This window comes from Argopecten irradians, chromosome 3 (genome assembly GCF_041381155.1).
Source record: "Argopecten irradians isolate NY chromosome 3, Ai_NY, whole genome shotgun sequence".
NCBI lineage: Eukaryota > Metazoa > Mollusca > Bivalvia > Pectinida > Pectinidae > Argopecten > Argopecten irradians.
In genome coordinates this window covers 62,975,048-62,990,930 of record NC_091136.1, presented here as the reverse complement: position 1 = coordinate 62,990,930, position 15,883 = coordinate 62,975,048, and the positions used below count along the sequence as shown (strand labels likewise).

At 32.6% G+C, this 15,883-nt stretch overlaps 1 protein-coding gene across 4 annotated transcripts in view; it reads right to left on the bottom strand.

Moving 5' to 3' along the window:
• The window catches only part of LOC138319330 (UTP--glucose-1-phosphate uridylyltransferase-like), a 68,713-nt gene that overhangs the window by 36,232 nt on the left and 16,598 nt on the right, over positions 1–15,883 (bottom strand). For all 4 annotated transcript variants that reach the window (XM_069262408.1, XM_069262409.1, XM_069262405.1 and 1 more), the window contains exon 2: positions 8,095–8,229. In XM_069262408.1, coding sequence (XP_069118509.1) covers positions 8,095–8,229 — 135 coding nt within the window. The remainder of the gene's footprint in view (positions 1–8,094; positions 8,230–15,883) is intronic.

The following is a 15,883-nucleotide window of genomic DNA, read 5'->3' as shown; positions in this document are numbered from 1 at the left end:
TGTCATTAAATGCTTGTTAGATATAAGTATGTTTGGATTGACAAAGTTTTAAACATAGAGAAACTTTAACCTACAGTACAGAAATTTGTGTGATGCTGTAAACTGTCAAAATTACAGAATATAAAAAGTTTCTTAGCATCAGTATTTTGTTACTTAAGACATGGTAATCTAGTTTTTTTCATCCTGGTGTAACTAACCACATTTGACGGTCGTTGGACCTACACGAATCATACAGCTAGTTCAGTGCCTTTACTTCTGGGTCTCCAACAAAATTACAAGTATCTATCCAGGTTATATAAAGGTACTTCACAATGTAATCTATAGGAAAATTTGACATGTATCTGTCTCAGTAATCTTTTATGGATATATATGTTTTAGGAAATTCACATGGTCTCTGTATAAATATATACAGGTTTCCATGTACTTTTACTGTGATCTGTCTCAGGTAAACTATGTATTACTGAGATGGTTCCGGGTACTATAAAGAAAGATATTCCTAACATTAATTTAATTGTCTGTAACCTTTTCATTAGGAAATATAAACATGACATTTAATGTATCTAAACATACCTACCGTATTTTTAACATGTTATCTAATACCTTACCAACACATTGATAACAGTTATCTAACTTATCCTACAAACCTTTGAATAAGCATTATCGATATTAACCATTACCATACAAACCTTGATAACAGTTATCAACATACCATACAATCTTTGCATATTAGTTATATTAACATACCTACAAACCTATGGTTAACAGTTATCTAACATACCTACACAAACCTTTGATAACAGTTATATCTTACATTACCATACAAACTTTGGCATAAACAGTTTTATAACCATACCTACAGAACCTATGATATACTGTTATCTAACTTCACCTACAAACCATGGATACAGTTTTGTAACTACAACTACAAAACAATATTGAGTAAACAAACATTGTTTTTATCTAACATTACCTACAAACATTTGTATATACAGATATCTAACCATACATACAAAACCTTTGATAACAGATATCTAACCATACATAACACAAATAAGTGATTGGAAGTTTGATCACAGTAACATACCTAAGTAAACCTATGATATAAGTTATCTATACATACTCTACAAAACTATGGATTTCAATTTGATCATATTAAATAAAACTTTATTAACCAGTACAAACCTTTGATGTGTTATCTTAGATTTCTACAATCCTTTGATAACACATACATGAACATATACTTATTAGTTAAACATCTACCTACCAAAACCTTTGATAAAGCTACTTATCCATTTATATGTGTTCCTGTGTTGATAACCTTATACTAACATACTGTACAATCTCTTGGTAACAGTTTCTAACGTCCTACACCCTTTCGAAACAGTTTTTGACTATACTAAACTTTTCTAACAGTTACTTTGAACATTTGATAACATCCTACCTACACCTTACACTACCAAACTAATTAGTTTGATAACAGTTATTCTCCATACCTTTAACTTTTGGTCTCCAACAACAACTTTAATATCACATCTAGTATATATCCATTTCAGTTATTAAGGAAGCTTCACCTGTAACACTCTGTCTCATTAACTAGGTTATCTTGACATGTATCTGTCTACAAACCTTTGATATAAGTATATGTTTTAGTTCCTTTGACATGTATCTCATACCTACAGTAACTTTATAACATACAGGTCTAACAGTACTTACAAAACCTTGTCTCTGTAACAGTATTACTGCACTGAAGTTATCATACTACTATAAAGATGTCAGTATTCTAACATTACCTTAAAAACCTTTGTCCTTATCATTTCATTAGGTACCTACATCTAGATACACTACCAGTGAAATAACATACTTACCAAAGACCTTAAGGTATGGTATCCTAACATAACCGTACAATACCAAAACTTGATAACAGTTATCTATACATACATACACTTTGATAACAGTTATCTTAACATACCTACAAACCTTTGATAACATTATCTAACATACCTACAAACCTTTGATATACAGTTATCTAACATATCCTACAAACCTTTGATAACATGAGTTATCTAACATACCTACAAACCTTTGATAACAGTTATCATACCGGTTACATATACCAACATACCACTACAGTTATCTTTGATATCTTACATCACCTTACAGTAATTAAATCTTACCTACAAACCTTTGATTATACGATAATCACTACAGAACTTTCTGATAAACAGTTATCTAAACATTCCTACAAACCTTTGATCTAACATAACCCTACAAACAATCTTTGACTAAAGGTACTAGTTATCTAACATACCTACAAACCTTTGATAACAGTTATCTAACATAATTTGATATATAGCTAACAACCTTTGATAACTTACCTACCATACCTTTGATAACATACCTACAAAACCTTTGTATGATAACAGACACTTTGATAACACGGTATCTAACATACCTACAAACCTTTGATAACAGTTATCTAACATACCTACAAACCTTTGATAACAGTTATCTAACATACCTACAAACCTTTGATAACAGTTATCTAACATACCTACAAACCTTTGATAACAGTAAACAGTTATCTAACATACCTACAAACCATTGTTAACAGTTATCTAAACATCCTAACCTTTGATACCTACAAACTACAAACCTTTGATAACAGTTATCTATCATACCTACAAACCCTTTGTGAAACAGTTATCTTTACTGACCTAACCTTTATCTAACATACCTACAATATCCAACATTTTTGAGTAACTGATAACCTATTATCTAACATACCTACAAACCTTTGATGATAACATACCTTTTGATCTAACATACCTACAAACCTTTGATAACAGTTATCTAACATACCTACAAACCTTTGATAACTGTACCTACAAACTTTGATAACATACTAACATACAACACCCTTTGATAACAGTTCCAAACCTTTGATAACACTCTAACATACCTACAAACCTTTGATTGATCTAACATACCTACAAAACCTTTGATAACATATCTAACATACCAACCAAAAATTACTTTGATAACAGTTATCTAAACATACCCTACAAACCTTTGATAACGGTTATCTAACATACCTACAAACCTTTGATAACAGTTATCTAACATACCTACAAACCTTTAGATAACCTTACAAACCTTTGATAAACAGTTATCTAACATACCTACAAACCTTTGATAACAGTTTTATCTAACATACCTACAAACCTTTGATAACAGTTATCTAACATACCTACAAACCTTTGATAACAGTTATCTAACATACCTACAAACCTTTGATAACAGTTATCTAACATACCTATAACAAAACATACCTTTGATAACTAGTTTATCTAACATACCTACAAACCTTTGATAACAGTTATCTAAACATACCTACAAACATACTACAAACCTTTGATAACGATCTAACATACCTAGTTTGATAACAGTTATCTAACATACCTACAAACCTTTGATAACAGTTATCTAACATACCTACAAACCTTTGATAACAGTTATCTAACATACCTACAAACCTTTGATAATGGTTATCTAACATACCTACAAACCTTTGATGACATTATCTAACATACTTACAAACCTTTGATACCGGTATCTAACATACCTACAAACCTACCTGACAACCTTTGATAACAGTTATCTAACATACATACAAACCTTTGATAAAGTTATCTACATACCTACAAACCTTTGATAACAGATCTAACATACTACAAACCTTTGATAACAGTTTATCAGTTATCTAACATACCTACAAACCTTTGATAACGGTATAACAGTTATCTAAACATACCTACAAACCTTTGATAACTAACATACCTACAAACCTTTGATATTATCTAACATACCTACAAACCTTTGGATACTGGGGTATCTAACATACCGTACAAACCTTTGATTATCTAACATACCTACAAACCTTTGATAACAGTTATCTAACATACCTACAAACCTTTGATAACAGTTATCTAACATACCTACAAACCTTTGATAACGGTTATCTAACATACCTACAAACCTTTGATAACAGTTATCTAACATACCTACAAACCTTTGATATACAGTTATCTAACATACCTACAAACCTTTGTATAACAGATTAACTAACATACCTACCTACCTAATCTAAACCAAACCTTTGATAACAGTTATCTAACATACCTACAAACCTTTGATAACGCTATCTAACATTACCTACAAACTTTTATCTTATCTAACATACCTACAAACCTTTGATAACATCTAACATACTACAAACCTTTGATCTATCTAACATACCTACAAACCTTTTTTCGATAACAGTTATCTAACATACCTACAATCCTTTGATAACAGTTTATCTAACATACCTACAAACTTTGATAACAGTTATCTAACATACCTACAAACCTTTGATAACGGTATCTAACATACCTACAAACCTTTGATAACAGTTATCTAACATACCTACAAACCTTTGATAACAGTTATCTAACATACCTACAAACCTTTGATAACAGTTATCTAACATACCTACAAACCTTTGATAACAGTTATCTAACATACCTACAAACCTTTGATAACAGTTATCTAACATACCTACAAACCTTTGATAACAGTTATCTAACATACCTACAAACCTTCCATGATAACAGTTATAACATACCTACAAACCTTTGATAACAGTTATCTAACATACATACAAACCTTGATAACAGTTAACTACACCCATACATTACAAACCTTTGATAACAGTATCTATCATACCTAACAAACCCTTGAAAACAGTTATCTAACATACATACAAACCTTTGATGTTTATAACATACATACAAACCTTTGATAATGTCTAACATAATACTAACATACCAACAAACCTTTGATAACAATATCCTAACATACCTTACAAACCTTTGATAACAGTATCTAACATACCTACAAACCTTTGATGACAGTATATCTAACATACCTACAAACCTTTGATAACAGTTATCTAACATACCTACAAACCTTTGATAACAGTTATCTAACATACCTACAAACCATTGATAATGGTTATCTAACATACCTACAAACCTTTGATGACAATATCTACACCTAAACAAACCTTTGATAACAGTTATCTATTGATAACAGTACCTACACAAACCTTTGATACAAGTTTATCTAACATACCTACAAACCTTTGATAACAGTTATCTAACATACCTACAAACCTTTGATAACAGTTATCTAACATACCTACAAACCTTTGATAACAGAGTTTATCTAACATATACCTACAAACCTTTGATAACAGTTATCTAACACTACACTACAAACCTTTGATAACAGTTATCTAACATATACAAACCTTTGATAACAGTTATCTAACATACCTACAAACCTTTGATATTAGTTTATCTAACAAACCTACAAACCTTTGATAACAATATCCAACATACCTACAAACCTTTGATAACGGTACCTAACATACCTACAAACCTTTGAAAACGGTATCAAACATACCTACAAACCTTTGATAAGTTATCTAACATACCTACAAACCTTTGATAACAGTTATCTAACATACCTACAAACCTTTGATGACAGTTATCTAACATAACCTACAAAAAACCTATGATAACTGTTATCATAACATACCTACAAACCTTTTGATAACAGTTATCTAACATACCTACAAACCTTTGATAACGGTTTATCTAACATACCTACAAACCATTGATAATGGTTATCTAACATACCTACAAACCTTTGATGACAGTTATCTAACATACCTACAAACCTTTGATGACAGGTTATCTAACATACCTACAAAAACCTTTTTGATAACAGTTATCTAAACATACCTTACAAACCTTTGCTAACAGATTTATCTAACACACCTACAAACCTTGGATGACAGTGTATTCTTTGATAACAGTTATAACAGTATCTAACATACTACAAACCTTTGATAATACAGTTATCTAACATACCTACAAACCTTTGATAACAGTACTAACATACTCTACAAACCTTGATACATTATCTAACATACCTACAAACCTTTGATAACAAACAGTTTTGATATCTAACATCCTAAATACCTTACAAACCTTTGATTGACAATTTATCCTACATACCTAAAACCATATGATATAACGGTACCTAACATACCTACAAACCTTTGATAACAGTATCTTAACATACCTACAAAAACTTTGATAACAGTTATCTAACATATCTACAAACCTTTGATTTTGGGTTATATCCAACATACCTACAATCCAACCTTTGATAACAGTTATCTAACATACCTACAAACCTTTGATAACGATTATCTAACATTTACCTACAAACCTTTGATAACAGTTATCTAACATACCTACAAACCTTTGATATAGAGTTATCTAACATACCTACAAACCTTTGATAACAGTTATCTTAATACCCTACAAACTTTGATAAACAGTAATCTAACATAACCTACAAACTGATACGTTATCTAAAATACTACAACCTTGATAAAACAGTTATCTAACATACCTACAAACCTTTGATAACAGTTATCTAACATACCTACAAACCTTTGATAATGGGTATCTAACATACTACAAACCTTTGATAACAGTTATCTAACATACCTACAAACCTTTGATAACAGTTATCTAACAATACCTACAAACCTTTGATTAACGATATACCTAACATACCTACAGAACTTTGATAACAGTTATCTAACATACCTACAAACACTATTGATAACGGTATCTAACATACTAACAACAGAACTTTGATAACAGTTATCTAACATACCTACAAACCTTTTGGTAACAGTTATCTAACATACCTACAAACCTTTGATAACGGTATCTAACATACCAACAGAACTTTGATAAAACAGTTATCTAACATACCTACAAAACCTTTGATAACAGTTATCTAACATACCTACAAACCTTTGATAATGGGTATCTAACATACCTACAAATCTTTGATAACGTTTAATCTAACATACCTACAAACCTTTGATAACAGTTATCTAACATACCTACAAACCTTTGATAACAGTTATCTAACATACCTACAAACCTTTGATAACGGTATCTAACATACCTACAAACCTTTGATAACAGTTATCTAACATACCTACAAACCTTTGATAACAGTTATCTAACATACCTACAAACCTTTGATAACAGTTATCTAACATACCTACAAACCTTTGATAACAGTTATCTAACATACCTACAAACCTTTGATAAGTTATCTAACATACCTACAAACCTTTGATAACAGTTATCTAACATACCTACAAACCTTTGATAACAGTTATCTAACATACCTACAAACCTTTGATAACAGTTATCTAACATACCTACAAACCTTTGATAACGGTATCTTACATACCTACAGAACTTTGATAATGGTATCTAATATACACTACAAACCTTTGATAATGGGATCCAAAAAAATATGATGCTATTACATATCCATTAGTTCGAAAATTGAATATTTTAGAAACATTAGAAATATATAAATCTTACTTTTGATGACACCTAGATAAAACTCTGGATAGAGTCGGTTGAGGATCACATCCACAGAGTTCTAGCATCAGTACTTCAAAACTGTATCGGTAGGTCAAATGTTATACTTATATAGCTGCATAATAATTCCCAAAGTAGCTGTCTATAAGGACAGGTTAATTGGTTCTACAGTTCATTAGAGACGTTAGGTACTATGTGTACATTTATGTAAAGGTGTAATTTAGTTACATTTTCAGAATCTGAACGATAAAGGTATGATAGGTTGCTGTGTATTATCTTCCAATAGAATATAACCTAAGCAGACATGATACAGAGAGTAAAGAGAACAAAGTTATACAGCAGATCGATGCTGTAGATAAATAGATTATAAATCCCAAAGCCATCCAATCACAGGGGATAGAAACAAGGTTTGAAATAATCTACCTTTTGGTGATATAACAGATTTTTTAGGTTGATACACTCTTTTATCAAAAATTAATTAGCATCCTAGAATCAAAATTCAGGAACCCATACCTAACAGTTGGTTTTAACACTCAATGTGAGGGTGTAACAATGAAGGAAAGTGTACCTCCTGTTGTCCGGGTAACGCTGTGTTGACCAGTTTGCTGACTTCCTTACTCATGGCCTTCATGATGTCACGCCGTGTCAGCTCCTTGAACTGGACATCACTTGGGGTCCGTCGGTGGCCCCTCACATACGCCGTCTGAAACACAAAATTATTAAGTGTCACTAGAGTTGATGTCAAGTCTACTGACAGTTAATGCCAAGTTTTATTGAATTTAAAAAACAAACAGCCATGTTACACAGTTTCTATAATCAACAATTCTAGTTACATAACCATAAAATGCCCTGCCAACTTCCTTGATTTTTTTTTCATTTTGAATCATGCTTCGACTAATTTGCTTGTCTTAAATAGGACAAGACTAGGTCTTAGGTAGAGACCAAGAAAAGCAGAAATCATTTCATAAATTATCTTATCTTAACATTTTCTTCTAGTTGTAAAATTGTTTATGTGATGATATTTGTAATGATGTTGTTTATGTGATGATATTTGTAATGATGTTGTTTATGTGATGATATTTGTAATGATGTTGTTTATGTGATGATATTTGTAATGATGTTGTTTATGTGATGATATTTGTAATGATGTTGTTTATGTGATGATATTTGTAATGATGTTGTTTATGTGATGATATTTGTAATGATGTTGTTTATGTGATGATATTTGTAATGATGTTGTTTATGTGATGATATTTGTAATGATGTTGTTTATGTGATGATATTTGTAATGATGTTGTTTATGTGATGATATTTGTAATGATGTTGTTTATGTGATGATATTTGTAATGATGTTGTTTATGTGATGATATTTGTAATGATGTTGTTTATGTGATGATATTTGTAATGATGTTGTTTATGTGATGATATTTGTAATGATGTTGTTTATGTGATGATATTTGTAATGATGTTGTTTATGTGATGATATTTGTAATGATGTTGTTTATGTGATGATATTTGTAATGATGTTGTGACGACACATATGGAAAATGTTTCATATGTGGCATTTTTGAAGCCGCTAATGGCTGAGCCAAGTGGCTTTATTAAGATAGGTGCATGTTAGACCCATCTCTGGTTGAAGCTTCCACGTAGCGGATTCTCACAAAAGTTTGCAAACAATTTTTTTTTCATACCCCGATAAAATTAAAAAATAGTGACATCAATACTTATAATTAATTTTATACTCTATTTGATAAAATGAAGTATGTTTAAATGTAACATTATAGTGGTTTTTCAAGGGATTCTTTTTTCCGAATCAATACGCAACGTCAATGTCTCTATTGTGACATCACGATAACGTCGGGGTTTCGCGCCATTTTCAGATTTTTTTTTCATAGTGGTATGCAAAAAAAATATTGGCCAATCAGAAAGCCAGATTTGGTATGAAAACAAAGAAAAATTAATTACAATATTATACATATCATCATAACTGAATATTTTTGCAGTTCACCAATAGAAATATGGTTTATCGTGATACATTTTTCTGTATTATTAGCGTGTTTCCAGGTCGGTATATGGCTTCAAACGATGACGTAGTTTTGGTCGCTAGCAGTAGATTTGTTGTACAATACACTTTCAGAAATTAAGGCCCATGCTTTAGTGGGATATACAACACACGTGGTTCGTAGGTAACGGATAGATTGTGTTTAAGATGAAGCAATCAAAATTTGTTGTTGCAGCGCCTTTTTATGTCATACTGATATAATTCTAGTTATGTTAAATAAAATCAGCAATGAGATAGCACCAATCTCCTACATTCATTTAAAGAGAACTCAAGACGTCATTTGTCAGATGCAGTGTACACATGGTTTACTAGTTATTGAAATGCTACACATTTAATATTCACAGGTTCTGTGACGATATCATTACATATAAGCCGCATCATCAATTAAAGTTACATTTCTTTTAATTTTCACTTTCAAGGCCCATTACCTTTCCGAAATGGCTTTTAATTTTTTTAAATGGAATGCAAAACGAGATTGATAATTTTGTTGAGTTGCTAAAGTTATTAACTTATCGTTAATACTACACGTATCATCACCTTCTGAACAATTTGATTAAAATAAATAGAATGTTAATTTTCATAAGGCGGGTCATGTTAGTTTCCCGCAGTCATTCTAAATACCACGCGGTAGTTAACTATCACTGCGTCAGATGTCAAAACAGCGAAATGACTCTGCACTGTTACCATATATTACGGAGGAAATCTTGAATAAGTTTGGTGTTGTGTACCTCATCTTAGGCCATCGGCATATATTTTCTGATGTTATTAATGTTTTTTAAGAAACCTTTATGTTTTGCTCCAGAAAGGTAGTGGGCCTTAAAAAACTTGTAAAACATACAATGTGTAATTATGGATTTATATAAATCATGATTCAGACCCATAAAAGCACCAACAAATTATTGAGATAGGCGAAAATGTTAGAAAAAATATCATGCAGTTTGTAAAACTGCCACAGATCAGCGTCATGTTTAAACTTTCAGGTAATATTGGAAACCTGACTTGTATCATGTGAACGACATAGGCAATACCTGCACAGATCAGAACTTCCCGAGTTGCATCATGTGACCGACTGTGGCGATATCAATACTGATTGAAATAGATTGGAACAGCTTTTGAGCTATTTTCAATGTGTACACAAGAAAAAGAAAAATATACACTAAATTATCTTATAACTTAATGAATGCAAGCATAATCAAAGTGGGTAAATATGGAAAGTTCAATTCTAAGAGGTGGAGAAAAATATGTACAATGTACAATTTAAATGCTTTTCCTGTGACAAGAAGAAAGCTGGTGATAGACTGTGACCATTGTGATGAAGAAAAGAATACATATTTATTGCAATGTATATCAGAATATTTATCTGAAACTTCCAGATTTTTTCAGATTTTTCTGTGGTGATAGGTTGGGGAGATAATAATATTCATTCAAGATGTAATATTAAATGTACTGTATTTGTTTGGAAATGTCTAATATAGGCTTCAAATTGCCTGTAATACAATACAACAATACAACTTTAACCGAACGATATACATACAAACTTAAAAATCATAAGGCTTACTTAATGAAAATAAGAAGTTTTTTTTGTGTTTTTTTTTTTAATCATTTTTTTAATTTAACCATTGGCTTCATCATGAAAGTTGTTTAAACATGATTTATTGCCTCTAACAAAAGCTCTGAAAAGGTATATATAGAAAACTTCAATGAGAAGTGCGATAATAAGTATATTCATCACTAGTGTGTGGCCTGCATGCCTTGGTAAACATGGTCTGTCCTGTCTGCATGGTTTGGTTGTACTGTTTAGAGTGCTGGCCCCTCCCATTGGTTGGCTCGCCCACTGATTAATGCTGTTGTTCATCATTATTTTTACAACAACATGCCCCAATCCATCTTCGTAAGACAGTTTTAATGCAAATTCAAATTTTTTTGGTACAAAAACAAATTGCATCTTACAATTAATTTACAAAATATTTAAATCATTATGATTAATGGAGATAAAACAAATGAGAAACTTGTCGCTGTCCCCAATTTATATGATGAATATTTACAATTGCCACTGTTTCTGTATCGATAAACTATGTTGGGGCGGATCTGTTTATTTCGCAATAACGGTGCAGAACGAGACCGTGACCTGTCAACATTGGCGGACTATGTTGACATTCCACAAAATTACTTGCCAATCTTTACAAATAATACATGTATGAGACAATTGGAGACATACAGTAAAACACATTTATATTGTTGAATGTATTGTTGCTATTAGACATTAATACGTGTGGAATTTCCATCCCCCGCTTTCAGGACATATTGTACGTAAACATTATTGAGGTTAGGTTTAACGTTGGCTGAAACATGAAAAAATAAACTGAAGTCTTATTGGAAGTAAGATGTTTTATTAGTTATTTTATGAAAAAACATGTATAATGGGGTAAAGGAAACTGATTGAAGAAAAAAAATGAAATTTTTAGTAAATGAAGGGGGCATAATCTGTGTTAAATAATGTCCACTGAAAGTGCCTATTAAACTTGGTTGAGCTGGCATTTAACTTTGATACTAACTTTTAAGAAAATCGGTTACAGTTGTTACAATTATTGCACAGGGAATGGCAGAAAATGACGTTTTTAGTACATCAAAGGGCCATAACTCCACTACATAATGTAGGCCAAAAGTGGCAATTGAACTTGGCCAAACCCTTAAGGCATTTGACCTTCTTACCAAGTTTGAAGAAAACCGGTTAAGATTTATTAGAGTTATTGCAGGGAAATGGCAGAAAATGATTTTTTTTTATTAAATCAAAGGGCCATAACTCTGCTAAATAAGATCCGTCGCAAGTGGCGATCGAACCTGGCCGAGCCCTTAAGACATTTAACTTTGTTACTAAGTTTGAAGAAAATCGGTTTATATTTATTACAGTTATTGTACGGAAGTGGCACAAAATGACTTTTTTTTTATTAAATCAAGGGGCCATTACTCTGATAATTAAGATCTACCAAAAGTTACTTTGGGATTATCATGACAATGTTCGGAAGAGTTCAGAATGATTCAGCATCTTTTGGGCATATTTTTCTCGTATACTCGATAAAAAGATTTTTTCACTAACCAGGTTTCTAATGCCAAGTTATGTTCTGAATACAGATTCATGGTTTTTTTTCTAAAGTAATTTTAATATTTACCTCTATTTCCAATATTGGGCTCCGCCCCTCCTGTCCCCCAGGGGTCAGAGCCAAAATTTATACAAACTCTGTTCCCCTTCTCCCAAGGGTGTTTCTGGCCAAATTCAATTAGAATCTATGCAGAACTCTATGACTAGTAGCGAATTAAAGGATTTATCTCTATTTCCCCTATTGGGCCCCACCCCCGGGGGGTCAAAGCCAAAATTTATACAATCTTTGTTCCCCTTCTCCCAAGGATGTTTCTGCCAAATTGGTCACAATCCATGCAGAACTTTTCGACTAGTAGCAATTTAAAGAATTTACCTCTATTGCCCCTATTGGGCCCCGTCCCTCCTGGATTGAACGGACGGACAGACAGACGGACGGACGGACGGAAGGATGACGGACGCCGTGCTATGACATAAGCTCACCGGCCCTTTGGGCCAGGTTAGCTAAAAAGTGGTAAAATTAGAAAGTTTAAACTTCAAACAGACAAAATGATCTTTTGATATGTAATGTTAGGTAATAATGCAGTATTCAGTTGTGGACAACATATTACCTGTACATATAGAATACTGATCTGATATGAGAGAGTAACAAACAAGAAACTACAATATTGATCACTATAAAGGTAATCATGGAGTTGTATGGAATGGGTGGGGTTTTGTTGTGTGACAATCACTATAAAGAGAATCATGGAGTTATATGGAATGGGTGGGATTTTGTTGTGTGACAATCACTATAAAGGTAATCATGGAGTTATATGGATGGGTGGGATTTTGTTGTGTGACAATCACTATAAAGAGTAATCATGGAGTTAATATGGAATGGGTGGGATTTTGTTGTGTGACAATCACTATAAAGAGAATCATGGAGTTAATGGGATGGTGGTTTGTTGTGTGGACAATCACTATAAAGAATCATGGAGTTATATGGATGGGTGGGATTTTGTTGTGTGACAATCACTATAAAGGTAATCATGGAGTTATATGGGTGGGATTTTGGTGTGACATAATATAAGGATTTTGTGGTGGATTTTGTGTGACAATCACTATAAAGGTAATCATGGAGTTATATGGGATGGGTGGGATTTTGTTGTGTGACAATCACTATAAAGGAATCATGGAGTTATATGGGATGGGTGGGATTTTGTTGTGTGACAATCACTATAAAGGTAATCATGGAGTTATATGGGATAGGTGGGGTTTTGTTGTGTGACAATCACTATAAAGGTAATCATGGAGTTATATGGAATGGGTGGGATTTTGTTGTGTGACAATCACTATAAAGAGAATCATGGAGTTATATGGGATGGGTGGGATTTTGTTGTGTGACAATCACTATAAAGAGAATCATGGAGTTATATGGGATGGGTGGGATTTTGTTGTGTGACAATCACTATAAAGAGAATCATGGAGTTATATGGGATGGGTGGGATTTTGTTGTGTGACAATCAATATAAAGAGAATCATGGAGTTATATGGGATGGGTGGGATTTTGTTGTGTGACAATCAATATAAAGAGAATCATGGAGTTATATGGGATGGGTGGGATTTTGTTGTGTGACAATCACTATAAAGAGAATCATGGAGTTATATGGATTTTGTTCTGTGACAATCACTATAAAGGTAATCATGGAGTTATATGGGATGGGTGGGATTTTGTTGTGTGACAATCACTTATAAAGAGAATCATGGAGTTATATGGGATGGGTGGGATTTTGTTGTGTGACAATCACTATAAAGAGAATCATGGAGTTATATGGGATGGGTGGGATTTTGTTGTGTGACAATCACTATAAAGAGAATCATGGAGTTATATGGGATGGGTGGGATTTTGTTGTGTGACAATCACTATAAAGAGAATCATGGAGTTATATGGGATGGGTGGGATTTTGTTGTTGAGATTTCGTTGTGTGACAATCACTATAAAGAGAATCATGGAGTTATATGGGATGGGTGGGATTTTGTTGTGTGACAATCACTATAAAGAGAATCATGGAGTTATATGGAATGGGTGGGATTTTGTTGTGTGACAATCACTATAAAGAGAATCATGGAGTTATATGGGATGGGTGGGATTTTGTTGTGTGACAATCACTATAAAGAGAATCATGGAGTTATATGGGATGGGTGGGATTTTGTTGTGTGACAATCACTATAAAGAGAATCATGGAGTTATATGGGATGGGTGGGATTTTGTTGTGTGAGATTTCGTTGTGTGACAATCACTATAAAGAGAATCATGGAGTTATATGGGATGGGTGGGATTTTGTTGTGTGACAATCATTATAAAGGTAATCATGGAGTTATATGGGATGGGTGGGATTTTGTTGTGTGACAATCATTATAAAGAGTAATCATGGAGTTATATGGGATGGGTGGGATTTTGTTGTGTGACAATCACTATAAAGAGAATCATGGAGTTATATGGAATGGGTGGGATTTTGTTGTGTGACAATCACTATAAAGAGAATCATGGAGTTATATGGAATGGGTGGGATTTTGTTGTGTGACAATCACTATAAAGAGAATCATGGAGTTATATGGGATGGGTGGGATTTTGTTGTGTGACAATCACTATAAAGAGAATCATGGAGTTAAATGGGATGGGTGGGATTTTGTTGTGTGACAATCATTATAAAGAGAATCATGGAGTTATATGGAATGGGTGGGATTTTGTTCTGTGTGACAATCACTATAAAGAGAATCATGGAGTTATATGGGATGGGTGGGATTTTGTTGTGTGACAATCACTATAAAGAGAATCATGGAGTTATATGGGATGGGTGGGATTTTGTTGTGTGACAATCACTATAAAGGTAATCATGGAGTTATATGGAATGGGTGGGATTTTGTTGTGTGACAATCATTATAAAGAGAATCATGGAGTTATATGGAATGGGTGGGATTTTGTTGTGTGACAATCATTATAAAGAGAATCATGGAGTTATATGGGATGGGTGGGATTTTGTTCTGTGGCAATCACTATAAAGGTAATCATGGAGTTATATGGGATGGGTGGGATTTTGTTGTGTGACAATCACTATAAAGAGAATCATGGAGTTATATGGGATGGGTGGGATTTTGTTGTGTGACAATCACTATAAAGAGAATCATGGAGTTATATGGGATGGGTGGGATTTT